At 45.1% G+C, this 18,017-nt stretch overlaps 1 protein-coding gene across 1 annotated transcript in view; it reads right to left on the bottom strand.

Annotated features, from left to right (window-relative positions):
* Positions 1-9,774, bottom strand: part of LOC144261996 (elongin-A-like) — a 34,238-nt gene extending 24,464 nt beyond the window's left edge. The window contains exon 1 of the mRNA XM_077811582.1: positions 9,697-9,774. Within this exon, the coding sequence (XP_077667708.1) occupies positions 9,697-9,774 (78 nt within the window). The remainder of the gene's footprint in view (positions 1-9,696) is intronic.
* Between the last annotated feature and the right edge of the window lie 8,243 nt (positions 9,775-18,017).

The raw sequence follows: 18,017 nt of genomic DNA, 5'->3' as shown, positions 1-18,017 counted from the left end.
GGGAAGAAGAGGTGGGAGCAAACAGCCAGCCAGCAAATAGAAAATATTGTTCAGAGTCTAAACTGAAGGCACAGTGATGACAACACCAGCATCCAAAGTGCTATAATGGTCCAGGAGTGAGGTGGGCATCTCTTATTGGAAGAGTATGGCTACTGAATTCTGCCTAGCTCCTGGGCTGGTCTACTTCCCAGCTGGTGGCGCTTTTTCTGTTTCCCCTCATGTAAGGCTGGATGGGGACTAGTGCCTCAGGGTCCCCCAAATCTTGTCTGTTCAAGGGAAGCCCTGACTCTACCTCTCATCTATCCCTAGTGCTGATGGTGCCCATGGCCCTGCACGGGAAAAGAAGTCTCTAGCGCCTAGAGGTCGCTCCACCATCAGAAACTACTAATTTTAGTCTCCCTCAGCCCACATGGGGAGGGAGCTCCTTGGCGACTGGTATCCCTGGACAGGTTGTGCCTCACTCTGATCTGGGGGTGGTATGAGCAATGGTGGATCCTTCATAGTTTATGGGATTTTTCAGAAGGGACATGATGCTAATTTTTAAATAAATTCAGATTGTTGTGCATTAAGCATTAATTCTTCATTTGGGTTCGAGATTAACTTCAATTGTCCTGCACCTCAGATTAAGACACCTGACGACCACCAAATATTAACAAAACAGCTCTGTAAGGACAAGGTGCTGGTTGCCGTTACAGTAAGGGTGAAGTTGAAAACTGCAGTTTAAGATTCTTCTCAAGGTGTTTTAGGGTCGCTATAGCCATTATACCCTTCCCTTCAAGAGGTGTGCTTTCATTATGTTTAACTTTAACCAACAATTACCACAGAGTTTAAAGACAGAAGAGACCATGAGATTAAATTATTATAATCTCCTGCATAACACAGGCCCTAGAATTCCTGTATTAAGCCCATAACTTCTGGCTGAACTAGAGCATCGCTTTTGGAAAGACATTGATTTAAAGACTTCAGGTGATGGACAATCCACCACATTCCTAGGTAAATTGTTCCAACTGCTTAGCGTCCCTTACTGTGTGATTTACTAAAAATAACTGTGCCTTACTTTTTGCTTGAACTTGTCTAGCTTCAGCTTTCAACCACTGGATTTCACTGGCCATTTTCTAAAAGATCAAAGAACCCGCTACTATCAGAAATCTTTTCCCCATGCAGGTACCCCCAGACTGATCAAGTCACCTCTTAATCTTCTTTGAGGTTCTTTAGTCTCACATTAAAATAGGTTTCCAGACTTCAAATCATTCTTGTAGCTCTTTTGTGAATCCTTTCCAATCTGTGAGCATCATTTTGTAACTGTAGCCCCACCCAGAACTAGACACTTTTATAGTAATTATCTCACCAATGCCATATACAGTGGTGACAACATAGCTCTATATCTACTGCTTACGTAGCCAAGGACAGCATTTGCTCTGTAAACCACCACATTGTATTTTCATCTCACGATCAACTGGTTATGCACCATAAGCCTTATGTCTTTTTCTGAGTAATTGCTTTCCAAAATAGTCCCCCCTGCCCCATTCTTTAAGTGCGACCTGCACTCATGGTTCCTAGATGTAATCTTGCATTTAGCTGCATTAACGTGTGGTGTTCAAGTGAGCCCAGCTTACCATGGGTTATGGATTGCTCTCTAGAAAGGCCCTGTCATTATTTACCACTTCCAATTATTGGATTATCTGCAATTTTTACCAGCAATGTTTTTATGTTATCTTCCAGATCAACAAATTCTGAATAGCATCAGGCCAAGAACAGATCCTTGGCACCCCCAGTAAAAACACTCCCATTGAATGAGGATTCCCTATTTATAATTACTTCTAAAGATTTAACAGGCAGTTTTTAAGCCACTGAATATGTGCTGCATTGATTTTGTACAGTGCTAATTTAATTATCAGAGTGCTGTGTGGTAATAAGTCAAATGCCTTAAAGAAGTCTAAATATACTATGTCACTGTTGCGTTTGCCACCAAATTTATAACCTCATGAAAAACATTGAGTTGGACAAGATCCATTTTCCATAGAAACATTTTGATTGCTAGAATTATGCTTCCATCCTTTAATTCTTTACTGATTACATCCCACATAAGCCATTCCACTATTTTGATGAGGAAAAAATGTCCAGCTGATTGGCCTATATTTTCTTGGGTCATCATCATTTTACCCTTTTTAAAAACAGGCACAACATTAGCTTTTTTTTCAATCCTCTGAGATTTTACCCAATACTCTAAGCCTGGGTAAACAGCTAAATCAATTGCTCAAAGCACCTCGGCCAATTCTTTTATTACTCCTGGAAGCATATTATGCAGATGTGAAAGTGTTTACTTTTAGCAACTTCTGTCAGAATAGACCACATTTAATTATCACTGTGAGCTGTGATAGTCTTCCAGCTTCTTCCCAAATACAGAATAGAAATATTTGTTGAACTCATTTGCTTTTCTTCTGCATCATCATTGACAATTTTACCATCCCTATCTAATAACAGATCTAAAACGTTGTGATAATTTCTTGTGCCTCATATTTTAAAAATTCCTTCTTATTGTCTTTAATCCTACTGGCCATATTCTTATGGATATCTTTAGCTTCCCTCAGCAACTGACTGCATTTAATGACCGCTAGCATATAGCCATTGCTGTCAGCTTCCCCTTTTTCAATGTGTTATATACTTTCATTTTGCATTGCTGTTTTTCTTTCTTAACCAGGAAGTTTGTTTTGAAAACCAACAAAGATTGTTGTGATTGCTGTACTGTTGTTCTGGGGTCAATTCGTAAACTCCCAAACATCGGTCACATTGATTGGGAGGAAAGATGTACACAACAACTTCAACATCAGGAAATTAGCCCTTTTAAAGCACCATGTAAAGATTACTGGTCAGGACTCTCTCTCTCTCACATGCGGAGGCACACACCTCTCTCAGAACACTGTACATTTACTAATTAAAAATAATTTTAAATTTGACAGCAAATCCTTTAAACAGTAAGGCCCAGATCCACAAAGGTACTTGGACAACTAACCCCCTAGAATTAGACACCTAAGTCTGGTTTTCAGCCACCACTGCAATCCCCAAAACCCTTGTTCATCTGCCACCTAATTCTGTAGGTGCCTAAACTCACTCGGTGCTTAAGTTTTTCCAGTGGAAGTTTTCTAGGTGCTTAAGTTTCTGTCTCTGGATGAGCACACCGATTCCTCACCCTAAGCATCCGGAAGCCTATCTCCTTTCTAACCCCCAGCACAATCTATGAACTAGGAGAAGATGGGCCTTTGCCTTCCTAGCTCACCCATAGGGCCCAATCCTGTAGGTGTGCTTAGAAGCTCCCTACCAGATTGGGTCCCATTCAAAATCTGTCCAGAACAGGAGGATGAGGTGAGAGGTGGGGTGGGGGGGGTCATGTAATGTAAGGCACTGGGTCGCAGCGGCGCTAGTCAGCACCGACCAGGCCATTAAAAGTCCCGTCACCGGTGCTGCCTTGCTAAGTCAGGCTAGACCCTACCTGTTCTGACACTGTGCTGCACCCTGGGAGCAGCCAGCACCAGGTCCAGCTCCTAGGTGGGGGCGCGACAGGGCTCCATTCACTGCCCTTGCCCTGAGCACTAGCTCCGCACTCCCATTGGCCGGTTCCTGGCAAATGGGAGCTGGGGTGGGGGGGTGCTGCCTACAGGCAAAAGCCATACAGAGCTGCTTGTGTGCTTCTGCCTAGGAGCCAGACCTGCTGCTGACCGCTTCCAGGGCACAGCGCCGTCCACCATGCCAGAACAAGCAGGAAGCCTGCCTTAGCACCCCCGCTGCGCTGCTGACCAGGAGCACACGCCCCAACCCCGCACCCCCAACCCCCTTCCCCAAATCCAGAGCCCTCCCCAAATCCATAGCCCCCTCTGGCACCCCACCCCCCTCATCCCCAGCCCAGAGCTCTGACCCCCTCCAACACCCCAACCCCCTGCTCCAAACCCAGAGCGTGCCCCCCCCCCACCCACACACCCCAAACCCCTCATCCCCAGCTCCATTGGGTCACGGACATCAACAATTTTCTTCAGCTGGGTCGCCAGAGAAAAGTTTGAAAACCACTGGGTTCGAGCACTCTCGTGAGAGGTGAGGGAGACTGTCATTCAAACCTTCTTCCTCCAGCTCAAGCTGAGGGGGGAATTGAACCTTTGGTCTCCTACATCCCAGGAGCAGTGCTCTAGCCACTGGGCTAAAAGTTGTGATGTGGGCAGCACTTCCTCCTCTCCCCACCCCCATTTTGGGTGGCTTGCGGCAGGTGCCTTACTCATTTTCACAAGAAATTACTTAGGCACCTAAGCTGCCTGATTTCAGGAGAGGGGTTTCCCAGTTGTGGGTTACAAACAGACAGGCACCACCTGGCAGCCTGGATTTAGATGTCTAACTCCACGAGAGGGGCAGGACTTAGGAAACACCCCTCTTGTCAGCATCTCCCACCATCGACTAGCTTAGGCAGCTCTCTGCCTAGCATGATGGCTTTTGTGGATCGCATTCTAAGGCACCCGTCTCTCCTCATGTATTGTATAGCGGGCCCAGGTGCTTAACTGGGCTTTACAGATCACATTGTTGTTCCAATGTTTTTCTAGATGCCCAAGACTTGTGACGCTAAGTGATGCAATACTTAAGTCCCTTTGTGGATCCTGGCCAAAGTTGTGAAGTTCCCCCCTTCTCCCCCCAGTTATATAGACACAAGTTTTAAAATTGCCAGCCATGCAAACTCAGCCAGGGCTCTGAAAGTCAAACATGATCCCCCCTTCTGATCTTCCATCACCAATAATAAACATTCCACAGGGCAACTAAGGCTTGCAGTCACACCTGTGTCATGCCAGTAATGATTAGTGAGTTTGAAGAGCTGAAAGTGGGAGCATAATTTGCAAGCAACAGTTGCACAGGTGTCACTGAGCATATGGCCTGCAGAAACAAAAACCATTCAGCACAGGAAAACAACCTGCTACTTTGACTCTCATAGCCAGCACATATAGCAAATAGCTTCACTTATATTTCAAGGGTAAGACACAGGTGTCTAAATAAAATTATGAATTTTTATATTATATATAAAATCACACACAAGAGAGGGAAGACAGAAAAATGTAACCATAAATGAGTTCCAAGTTTTAAGTTCAGTAACCACTGATTGTTATTTAAAAATTATTATAGCTGTTCTCTGCATACAACAGCTATGACAGAAATTGAGAACTTTAACCTCTTACTACATTCAGCCCAGGCTTGTAACTTTCAACTATGGTGCCTGATTAAATGTTATACTTCGGACAGGTCTACACTGGGAACTTGCATCCAAAATCCACACCCCTGAGCAATGGTCCCTCTAATTTTTGACAGGTTGTGTTTGCAAAAAATTTCTTCTGTGCAAATTTTTGTGTGCGTGGTGTTTCACCTTGTGCGCTGGGTTTAGGATCTGTGTGCACACGCACAGCTTAGAGGGAACAGTGCCCCTGAGACAGGTAAGTAGGCTGACCTAACCCTTGGTATAGGCAGTGCTAGGTGAACAGGAAGATTCCTCTATTGATTCTTGACCTATCTGCTGCCTCTTGGGGAGGTGAATTACCTTCAGCAATGGGAGAACCTCTCCTGTTGGTGTAGGTAATGTCTTCACAAAGCTCTACTGCTGTAGCGTTTTAAGCATAGACATACCCTCAGTTTCCTTTAAACATGAGATTGGATGCCGATTAGTTGTCAAGATATTGTGACTGGTAAAGGGATAAACAGCAGCCAGTGGAATCTTGCTAATCTTCCCTCTCAGGTCTGGTTTCATCTTAGTTTGCTTTAGTGGTCAAATGCTGATCCTTCAGATCAGACAGATCTGCGTTTGAGGTTTGGTTCTGGGTACTTTCCATCTAGTTCTAACTTCGTAGGACTCCTGGGCAATCCTGCTATCTTACTGGTTACTGGATTCCTTTTTAAGTTTAGGAGCAGCTTTGTCCTTCCTGCATGACTGGAATATGTGATAACTTTCTTACACTGACAGTTCCATTCTCTTTGTTGTATAGCATTAGCAAAGTCATAAAGGCTCATCTGTCACACTTAGAACCACTATCAAATACAAAGTAGTTTGCACCCCAGAAGCTCAACATGTTTTAGCTTTCTAGTCTGAGTGCCAAGAAGCCTTCTGACATAAACACTGTCTGTTACCTTGGGCTTGTCTACATTACCTGCTGGATTGACTGGCAGTTATCGATTTATCGCATCTAATCTAGATACGATAAATCTACCGCCGAGCACTGTCCCGTCAACTCCGGTACTCCACCAAGGCAAGAGGCGCAGGTGGAGTCAACGGGGGAGCATCAGCCATTGACTTATCGCAGTGAAGACACCGCGGTAAGTAGATCTAAGTAGCTGAAGTTGCGTAACGGAGATCGACCCCGCTCCCCATCCCCCAGTGTAGACCAGGCCTTAGATGAGTTTGCTTTAGATGCTCGGTTATATCGAGGTCACAAGTTCTAATGATCTTCTCACCTTTCTGTTCCTTATTATCATAAACCACCACCGCTATTCTAGAGTCTCCTGATCTAAAAAAAAGCATCCCCCTGTAAACTGGATAAAATTACCATGACTTGCCCCATTCCAGGTCAAAATAACCAAAGAGAAATTACAACAAAGGCCAACTGACCTTGGGCAGCTTTTCAAGTTTAATTCATTCATTAATGATTTGGAGGATGGTGTGGACTACACCCTAAGCAAGTTTGCAGATGACACTAAACTGGGAGGAGCGGTAGATATGCTGGAGGGTAGCAATAGGATACAGAGGGACCTAGACAAATTGGACGACTGGGCCAAAAGAAATCTGATGAGGTTCAAAAAGGACAAGTGCAGAGTCCTGCACTTAGGATGGAAGAATCCTATGAACCGCTACAGACTAGGGACTGAATGGCTAGGCAGCAGTTCTGCAGAAAAGGACCTATGGGTTACAGTGGACGAGAAGCTGGATATGAGTCAGTAAGCCCTTGTTGCCAGAAAGGCCAATGGCATTTTGGGCTGTATAGGTAGGGGCACTGCCAGCAGATCGAGGGACGTGATCATTCCCCTCTATTCGACATTGGTGAGGCCTCATCTGGAGTAGTGTGTCCACTTTTGGGCCCACACTACAAGAAGGATGTGGAAAAATGGGAAAGTGTCCAGCAGAGGGCAACAAAAATGATTAGGGGACTGGAACACATGTCTTATGAGGAGGGGCTGTGAGAACTGGGATTGTTTAGTCTGCAGAAGAGAATGAGGGGGGATTTGATCGCTGCTTTCAACTATCTGAAAGCAGGTTCCAAAGAGGATGGATCTAAACTATTCTCAGTGGTAGCAGATAATAGAACAAGGAGTAATGGTCTCAAGTTGCAGTGGGGGAGGTTTAGGTAGGATATTAAGAAAAACTTTCACTAGGAGGTTGGTGAAGCACTGGCATGCATTACCTAGGGAGGTGGTGGAATTTCCTTTGACGTTTTTAAGGTCAGGCTTGACAAAGCCCTGGCTGGGATGATTTAATTGGGGATTGGTCCTGCTTTGAGCAGGAGGTTGGACTAGATGACCTCCTGAGGTCCCTTCCAACCCTGATATCCTATGATTAGTTTATGAAGTAACTCATTACAGATATGTTCTTACAGAAGACCTCCCCCCCTCAGTCATCAGAAGGCACCCAAATTTCAGAAAGTATCTTGTACTGACAGGTCAATCCTTCTATTTCTGAAGTTGGAGAATTTGCTCCTACAAATTAGCTTAAAAAACACTGAGACTCAGCACCACTGGAATATCAAAACAAATGAGACAGGATTTAGCTAAAGAAATGATTCTTCAAAAACTTCTAACCAAGAGTAATATTATGCAATAGAACCTCAGAGTTACGAACTGACCGATCAACTACACACCTCATTTGAAACCAGAAGCAAGCAATCAGGCAGTAGCAGGGGTGGGGTGGGGAGACAAATACACTCCACTACCGTGTTAAATGTAAGCCACTAAAAAAATAAAAGGGAAAGTTTTAAAAAGTATTTGACAAGGTAAGGAAACTGTTTCTGTGCTTGTTTCATTTAAATTAAGATGGTTAAAAGCAGCATTTTTCTCCTGCATAGTAAAGTTTCAAAGTTGTATGAAGTCAGTGTTCAGTTTTAAACTTTTGAAAGAACAACCATAACGTTTTATGACTATTTCAGAGTTATGAACAACCTCTGTTCCAGAGGTGTTTGTAACTCTGAGGGTCTACTGTACATGTGAGCACTCCCATTAAATTCAACAGGGCTACTCATGTAAGGCAGCACTGATGGAACGGTCATTTCAAGATCATTGTTATACCATCATCATGGCTTCCCTTAGAGATATTAAGCACATAAATTAAATATAAGAGGCATGGGAATAAACACTGAAGTTTGCATCAACATGAGCTTTAATACATAACTGAAAGGTAAAAGTTAGATCAGATAAATTTAATTAGTTAAAAGTAAATTTCACTATATACAGTGACTTTATATTTTGCTTTCAAAAGTACATTATAAAACAAATGCTTAAGATTTTATTCCTATTGCTTTTTAAGCTTGTTTGTAGCACCTCCCTCTAGGCGTCTTTCTATTAGACTTGCTGTGCACGTCAGACAGACATTGGAGTCTCTCCAGTAGGCATCCACTCATTGCAGAGGTGGACAAACCACGGCCTGTGGGCCGCATCCGGCCCACGGGACCATCCTGCCTGGCCCTTGAGCTCCCAGCCATGGAGGCTAGTCCCCGGCCCCTCCCCGCTATCCCCCCTGCCTCACCTCTGTGCTCCACCGCTCCTTCTGGGCAGCCTGGCGGTGTGGTGGCTCTGGCTGGGTGGCAGGGCTGCGAGCTCCTAGTGCTCTGAGCACAATGGTAAGGGGGCAGAGGGGTTGGATAAGGGGCACAGGTCCCGGGGGGCAGTCAGGGGCAGTTGGAGGAGGTCCTGGGGGGTCAGTTAGGGGAGCAGGAGGGTTTGGATAGGCATGGAGTCTTGGGCGGCCTGTCAGTCAGGGGGCAGAGGTGTGGATAGGGGTCAGGGGGAGGGGAAGTTGGATGGGGTGGGATTCCAGGGGGCAGTTAGGAGCAGGGAGTCCCGGGAGGGGGCAGGCAGGGGACAAGAGGCAGGGGTGGGTGGGCGAGGGATTCTGAGGGGGGCAGCCAGGGGGCAGGAAGTAGGAGAAGGCAGATACAGGGCAGGGGCCAGGCTGTTTGGAGAGGCACAGCCTTCCCTACCCGGCCCTCCATACGGTTTTGCAAACCTAATGTGGCCCTCGGACCAAAAAGTTTGCCCGCCCCGACTCATTGCCACAGGCCTGCAGCAGGATAGCTTTCCTTTTTTTGTCAAAATGGCTTTTTAATTTCTTGTTCAGGCACTTTAAAAAATAGCTCTGCTTGGACCACGCAGGCCATTCAGCACTAGGCTGCGCAATGCTAAAGCAGGGGAAGTTTCAGGCCTAACAAGTGCCATGGGGGATAAATGGATCTAGGTGCTCCTAGGATGAAGCAGAAGCTTAAGTGAAAAGCAGCCAGGGGTTATCAGCTGAAGGCAATGAAGTCAGTGAAACCACAAACTCGCCTTGCAGGGGGACCTGCCAGAGGGATCCCGCAGCTTGTGTGCGGGAGTCATGGGGGGGGGGCAGTCAGCCAGAAACAGCCCCCAGCCCAGCACCCCCCGCAGGGCGCTGACTCCAGCCTCCTCTCCCGGGGCGCGGGAGCGAGGCGGTACCTTTTGGGGATCCTGAGTCTGGCCGAGCCGCTCTTTCAGATACAAGACCCTCGGCACCACGCTCGCAGCCTCTGCCATAGCAAAGCCCTGCCGCGCCCAGCAGCCCCGCGCCCGCGCAGCTCCGAGCTCTTGGCGGGCCGCGCCTGCCCCCCGGCGGCGCCTCTTATAGCAGCGGCCGGGCCCGTCCCTCCGCGCCCGCTGGCGGGGCGGGGCTCTGAGAGGCGCCTCTCCCCGGGCTCAGCCCTGGCAGCCTGGGCCGCCCGGAGCCCCGCTTGCTGGCCCCGGCCCTCACGGCTTGCTGAGCCCGCCCGCCCGTCAGTGCCGCCGCTTTCCACCCGCTCTGCCTGGGGGCGCCCCTTCCTCCCCGTCCAGCCTTTCCCCCTCTCTCGGCACGCCTCTCCTCCCTTCCCCGCCCCCGCTTCGTCCACCTAGAGCCCCAATGAATTGTATTGTCAAGTCCCTCTGGTTGTGGGCGGTGCTGTCGTAGCCCGGTGGGTCCCAGGATCAGAGAAGGGCAGGTGGGGGAGGGCTGGGCATAGCATTGCAATTGGACCAACTTCTGTGGGAGGAGAAAGCCGGAGATGAAAGTGGGCCAGTGCCGGGTACCGGTAAGAAAGTGGCCGCCAGTACAGGCCGGCACACAGCCGACGTTAAAGCGCTCTGGCAGGGCCGCTGACGCGGGGGCAAAAGGGGCAGCTGCCCCAGGTCCAGGCGATTTAAAAGGGCCCGGGGCTCCCAGCAGCGCAGCACAGGCCAGGCAGCGCTGAAGGGCTGTCTGGGGAATTCTGGCCCCAGCTCCGCCAGTTCCACCCAAGCACCCTCCCCTTCAGGGGGCCCAGAGCCACTCCTGCAACCTTGCCCAGGACCCTGGTCGCCCTGCATTGGACCAGTAAGTTCTTTAAAAAAAGAAAAGGAGTACTTGTGGCACCTTAGAGACTAACCAATTTATTTGAGCATGAGCTTTCCTGAGCTACAAGTTACTTTCACCTTTGGAGAGAGCAAAGCTTTGGAGCCTGTACAGAGCTCAGCTGCACAGCCTGCTTCTCTCCCCCAACTTGGGCCAATCAAAGCTATGTCTCTCCCACAACCTAATGGAACATTTTCAGGAAAACTCGGCTCTGTTGTTGATGATTTTATTTTGTCCTCACATTTTCACCCAGCTCCAGTTTGTCTTTTCTCCAGCTTGGAGGAGCAGAGCCCACATGGACACCCCCGACCCCTTGTTAATTTTGGGCTCTCTCGTTACGCTCTCTGGGTTAAGTCTGCGACTCTCTAAACAGCCCATATTCCTCCCGTCTCTTCTCTTATGCTCCCCAGTGACTGGATGAGGGGTTCTTCCAGTATTGTTTCTATTTAAGGAGCAGACATGAAGAAGGCAAAGCCTTTGCTTGCCTTTTTCTTCTCATCCACCACCACTACCACCATCGTCACTATGGCGGGGCTTAATTTGTGTGAGGGCGTGCCAGAACTGAACGCTGGCACCACAAGGCTTGGCTTGGCAGTTCATAGCCAAGTTCAGTTCTGGGCTTGCTTGGCAGTTCAGTTCTGAGCTTGCTGCATCAGTTAAGAATGTAAAAAAATTGCTTGAGCCCTATCATGTAATTGCTTGAGCTCCAACACCCCTTTTATTACAAATTAAGCACTCTTCACGCCCCTCTCCCTGGCAGGGTTTATACCCAGGCAGTGGTGGAGGATGTTCTGGCTGCTCTTGCTACCACCACCACCAAAGCAGACCCTGCCCCGTCCACCAACCATTAAAACACCTAGGAAGCTTTGAAGATGCCATGATTTCAGAGACATTGATTTGTAGGTGCCATCAGTGCTTAATTTGTAATGAAAGAGGTGCTGGAGCTCAAGCAATTAAATGCTAGGGCTCACACAATTTTTTTACGTTCATCAGTGATGCAGCAAGCCCAGAGGTGCTGGGGCTATGAACTGCCAAACCTTGCTGTGACAGGGCTCAGCCCGGGAAAGCCTTAGCACAAATTAAGCTCTGGATGAAGTTAATTTATGTAGTCCTACCATCTTCAGCATGGTGGAAGGGTGACCTAGTGGATTGGGCACTGGACTCAAGAGAGCAGGGTTCAGTTTTGGACTCAGCCACATACTTTCTGTGTGACCTTGCTTAACCTGCACATCAGTTCCCGTTTAGTGAAATGGAGATAAGGTTTCCCTATTTCACAGGAGTAGTGAGGACAAAAATCCATTAGGATCTATGGTGATAATAATTATATAAAGTACCTAGAGAGAGCGAATTTGGTGGTCAATTATTTTTATAATATTCTCATCATCATGAAGTTTGTTGTCGTGTCTCCCTATGATAGCATTCCAGGTTTTCACTAAACAACAAAACTCCTCCAGTAGAGGGTGCTAGAAAGGACAAGTCCAGACATGTCCAAAAATAATATTATTATTCTGTAGCAAACACAGGTGCTTCCTAAATAATATGAAAGGACATGATCCCTACTTGGAAGACCTTACGCTCTTCAAACATGACATGAGAGGTGAAGGAGAATGAAGGTGACACACAGTAGGGTAGGGGATGGGGAGTAAGATGAGAGTTGCAGCAATACAGTAGTACAGCAACTCATTTTAGGCATATGTCCTTATTGGTGGCTCTGTTAAGCATTTTTTATTATCTTATTTCTTTTTTTAATTTTTATATAATTAAAATTATATAAAATCAATTTTATATAGATCCAGATCCAGTCCAACATTAAGATTGCTTAGCTGGCCACTGGAGAATCCTCCTTGCCTATTAGAATCCTCAGGCGGCGTGGCATAAAGTTGTTGTAGTGAGTTCTACTGTCTGGCATGGCATGGATGATGTGGGCCTGAGGAAGCGGTGTGGCTGGAAGTCCCTTATGCCCCTGTGACACTGCACTCCATATTCTTCATAGAAATATTGTTATGATGTGAATATGGCATAACTAAGATATGTTTTATGCAAGATGGGTCATGTGAGGTATCATTGGAAAGGTTATGATCTACTGAATGTGATTATCCAATTTGTGTGTATATATCATTTCTGTATCTGAGGAATATTGACAATGTAACAATTACAACTGTGTGTGTATTTGGGGGAACACCCACCAGACAATAGGTAATTATCCTCAATGGGCCATTAGGAAGAACAATAAGACTTGGAAGATACTAATCTCCCACCTTCCTGAGAAGCTCACTGGCTTTCTGCTTTGACACTACAGGGTCAGGTGATCGGGTCACCTGGTATTAGACGCCCATCTGGGGCTTTCAGTGTTTTTCCGTTAAGAGGAGGTAAGGGGTCAGACTGGGAAACAAAAGATTCCCACTTTATGTAAATTCTATTTAAGGCTGGGAAGTAACGCAATCAGGACTCTTCTCCATTGCCTCCCAGTCCAAGAAGGAAGATAGCTAAAAACACTGAAAGGGAAAGGGAAAGGCAAGGGCTGAGTCCAGGAGGAGATGGGGTCCAGTCTGTAAAGAGAAATAACTGGAACTCTAAACTACAGAAGCTCTGCAACTTGCCTAAAACAACATTTAGGGTGAGAAATCATACTTTGTAACCTGTTTCTTAAGTGTATTAAGCTTAGTTTGTGTGTTTTGTTTTATTTTCTGAGTAATCTGCTTTGTTCTGTTTGCTATCCCTTATAATCACTTAAAATTTACCTTTTGTAGTTAATAAACTTATTTCTTGTTTATTTCAAAACCCAGGTTTTGCAATTCATATCTTCAGGGAGTAAAAAGCTGTGCATAGCTCTCCACATTGAGGGAGAGGGTGAATTTTTATGAGCTTGCGCTGTGCAGCTCTTTCTATACAGCACAAAACAATATTATTTTTGGTTTATACCCCAAAGGGTGTGTGCACATGAGTGCTGGTCCTTCTCCTAGCTAAGGGCTCCCACGCAGAGCTGATTCCAGTCTGTGTCTGCATCTGGGTATGGCCTTACCTGTGTGAGTGCTGGAGAAGGCTTGAGAGCCTAGCACATCAAGAATAGGGTGAGGAAACCCAGGCTAGTGGAAAGGGAAGGCTCAGAGAGATCCCAGCACATCAGGTGGCACCCTGGATGCGGGGGCTCCAACCCATCACAGGACCCCCTCCCCCCCATCTGCAGAAGGCCACAGCCACTGTTTACCAGGCTGCAGCCTGGTGGATGGATAATTCAGGAGCAGTTGGTCACAAAAGGCACCTTTTCACCCTTCTACCCATCCCACTTCTTCAAGTACTACTCAGCCACAGCTGAGGATCTGGTCCACTCAACAGATTTTACTCACTTATTGTGGGTATCACGGAATAAGAGAATTTTCAGAAAACAGTAGTGACTTGACATATTGGTGGAAACGCATGCCCCTATATGAATCTATGTGTGATGAAGAGTAAATGCTTTACTTTATTTTACGTATTTTTCTTAAATAAACAGTGCATTGTTTAACAAGCAGATGTAATTAGGGTTTGTCTTTTGAATTGTGTCGGAGGGGGAAAGCTGCACCTTGTGCCAAAATGTCCTGGAAAGGCTCTGTCCTTAGGGTGGGAAGAGTAAAACCGTGAAGTCCACCAATACATCAGTGCCAAGGTCACATAAATGGATGAGGAGTTTCTCTCATAAGAGGTGCTACAGATGATGGACTGGAACCAATGCTGGCGTTGGAAGCCCAGCGCACTTACTGATACTAGGGTACAACAACCTGCTGTTATAAGTTGTTTGGCATTTTTGTTACCTGATAACACAGCAACAGGACAGAAGGTTAAATCCTGACTCCATTCTGCCTGTGGTACTTATATGCCCCCCATCTCTGTAGTATCTGAACATCTCCCAGTCTCTAATGTATTTAGCTTCACAACACCCCTGTGAGGTGGAAATGGGGAACTGAGGCACAGAGAGATTCAATGACTTGTCCATGGTCACATAGGAAGCCTTTGGTAGAGCAATGAATTGAACCGAGGCTTCCTGAGTCCTAGGCTAGCACCCTAACCATTAGACAGCTTTCCTCCTGATGGGAGTTTTGCTTCTGAATTGAATGGGGCCAAGCTTTCCCCTAAATCTATGAAGCTGAATGACTCACTCGCAAAAAATGCTTGAGTTCATTGTATGCAGTGGATTTTAAAAAGTTAATTTAATTATAATGAAAATTGCTATAGTTATATAACATCTTTCATGTTTTAAAGAAATATTAATAAGGGGGTTAAAAATTAATGTATCAATTCTATTTAACAAAGGGATTTTTAGGTAGGTAGAATGGAATTACCATTACATTTGAATTGTCTTTCCTACTGGGGTTAATGCTCCTATTCTTGAAAATGTACCATGGAATATTTTTCTGATGACAACTTGTCAGAGCCTTGGTTTTGCATACTGCACATCTTATCCAAAAGATGGCAGCTCTAGCCACACAGCACACCCTAGCACTATGATGGGGATTTGGTTCAGTATGAACTCAGGGGAAAGAGCACCATGTACTGAATGGCCAAAACCACATCCTGATGTACTTGTATTTTGCTTGGACGGCTCTCATTGTGGAGGGGTTGTGACTGTAGTAGGGCTATCACTGATGAAAGTTGATGGACCTCAGGAGGCTGAAGTTATCTTTTTTATCTACGGTATAGAAATAAAACCGATAGAGGCATTGCAAGCTTCCCTGAATCACTACCTTGTCAACTGTATCAACCCTACTCTGGAGATACTTCTTGCAGAAGTGAAAGGATTCTGTGTCCATTCAGTATCTGAAAAATGTCAGCTGGTGCCAATCATGATGGAGATTTGTTTGTTTCTGAGATGTGGTCAGCTGTCCAGTAGGAACTGAACTCAGTTTACACAAGTCACTTATGGTAATTGTTCTTGGTCACTACTGGCTTGAAGGACATATTTCACCATCAGGCTTGCAAAGAAATCCTCTTGTTCTGGGTAAAACTCAGTGGCAGAATCATGATCTATGTTTGAACCATTAACCTATGAAGGGTTCAGTATCCCATTACTAGTCCCCCTGGGATACTCAGTACCCCTTGTCTTGTAGGGAGAAGGTTATCTGCATTTCTTTGGAATAGGAATGCAGTTATGTTATTGTGGGAGTCCACAGCACTTTTGTGATGATGATCCTCTATCTGAATAAGATATGTGGCCTGTATTTACTTAAACTCATAGTGACAGAAAGAAACCTACACTGTAGATGGTGGAGAGAAGAGGTCTGAATCAGGTTGTATTTTGTCCATCTGGGACAAATAATACAGTTATCATAAACAATTTCTCCCCGAGAGGTTGGCATGAGGGTGGACGGGAGAAGAATGTCCTTTCCAGGAACTTGCCCTATATTTCCCTTGCATATCTGTGTTTATATCTGAGAGACAAGTTTGTTCCCTTCATTTTTAAAAGTTAGGCAAGCAAAGGAAACCTAACCTCCCTGGGTGGCAGAGAGAGAGAGAGAGAGACGAGGAGGAGGGATCACTTTAAAGGGCCCCAGAGCGCAGACACCAGCCTCTTTTATTCACTGTGACAGCAAAGGGTCACGCTAGAAACTGCAATTGCTGGGACTTGTCAGGTGGCCTCTGATCTCTCTCTCTCTTTATCATTCTCTCTCTTCTCATTCTTCCTAGGAACGGACATTCCTACTGATACCTAGTTGGACAGCTGTAGACAGTGCATTGCTGAGGAAGGTAAGGTTGCTCCTGCTGTTGCCATTGTTGGTCATATTCATCATGTTTCTAGGATAGTTTCCCCCCCGCCCCGTATCTAGTACATTTTTGGACCTGGAATGTCCTTTGTCATGAATTATTCCTCAGCTGAAATCAACATAGCCTCTTCTATCTATGGAAAGGAAAAAGTCTGTAGAAAACCAAATCACCCGAGGCTTGCAAAACTTAAAAATAAAATTATGATATTTTCATGGTGTGGTGGTTGATATGTTTCTTTGCTTTTGCATTTCCCTTTGCTTTTCCTTCAAATGCTTTTGCATTTAACTCATTGGCTGCTTATCAAATAAACTAGATCATTAAATTTCTGTTGATAGAAAAGTACATGGTAATGAAAACTTTGGAGAAATATTTTTTATAACAAACAACATTTAAAATTATTGGATCTAAAAATAATTCTTGTTTTCATGAACAAATGGTGCATGTGTTAAACTTTATAAAGTTTAAGTATCTCTGAAAATATTTAAAGCCACAGTTATGCTTGCCAAGGTAATATTATCTAGCCATCTATAAAGTTTGTGAATAGAATATGTAAACACATCCAAAGTTTGGTCTCTTTTTTCAGTCTGTAACAATGAAATATACATTGCACTTTCTGTTTAAATAGGTTGCAAACTGTCATTTGAAACAATCAAGTGTGTCCAAAGTGGCAAATACACCTTAAATTGAACCTGTCTTAAAATGGCAAGCTGCTGTGTGAGTGTTACTATTCCTAGAACTGACTCTGATAGGTTTCAACAGATGCAGCTCTTGGAATGCAGCCGGGGTGGGCAGGGAGAAGGGGAGCAGCTGACCCACCTCTTTGGCAAGGAGACATTTTGGAATCTCAGCTCATTCTGGCATGCAGTGACACTGAGACACTGACGTTTTCGGCACACATGGGCCTCTCTCGCACTGCACATAGTCATCACCAAGCAGGAAAAAAAAAAAGCCTGGTTCTTACAGCGGAACTAACCATTCCTTTCTATAATTAAAATGCTGACTTATTATAAGCTGCATGCTTTGGGGAAGTTGAATATGATGAGATTTTACAAGGAAATATTGCTGGAGAGGCTTAATTATTAAAAAAATCTAGTAAATGATGCCACTGTTTATTTTATCGTTACATAGCATTCCTCCATGTTCTATCCTTGTCTAGGAGGTTAGGACTAGAATATGACGAAATGGTGTCAGAATGCAAGAAAATAGTGTATCTTAGGTATAATGCTGTATTTGATTAGTATCAGTGACTCATTTCATTGATGTATTATTCCAGACAAGGACCTTTCTTTAATGTGTATTTGCTTATATTTTGTAAATGAAATAACTCCTCTGAAGAACACACAGGGCCTTCCCACTGAATTCAGCAGAAGTTTGGCCACTGATTTCAGTGGGAGCAGGAATTTGCCCATAGTTTATATGCATAATTTAAACAATTAATCTAACATTATTATATAAAAGTGAGGATTCTCTTCACACAGAGAAATGGCTTCTTAAAGCTAATACCTGTTGCTAAGTCTGTATCAATTTGTACACATTCTTTTACAAAACAAAGTTAGCCTTTTTTTCTTTTTTTAGAAATACCCTCAATAATTGACGCTGAAACTTTAGAAACCATAATTTCAACTTATGGACAGTATGATATAAATATGGGAAAGCTTGTGAAGTAAATTATATG

Source organism: Eretmochelys imbricata, chromosome 3, assembly GCF_965152235.1.
Source record: "Eretmochelys imbricata isolate rEreImb1 chromosome 3, rEreImb1.hap1, whole genome shotgun sequence".
In the NCBI taxonomy this organism is placed as follows: Eukaryota; Metazoa; Chordata; order Testudines; family Cheloniidae; genus Eretmochelys; species Eretmochelys imbricata.
Note: the sequence above shows the minus strand (reverse complement) of the source record. Positions and strands in the feature narration are given on the sequence as shown.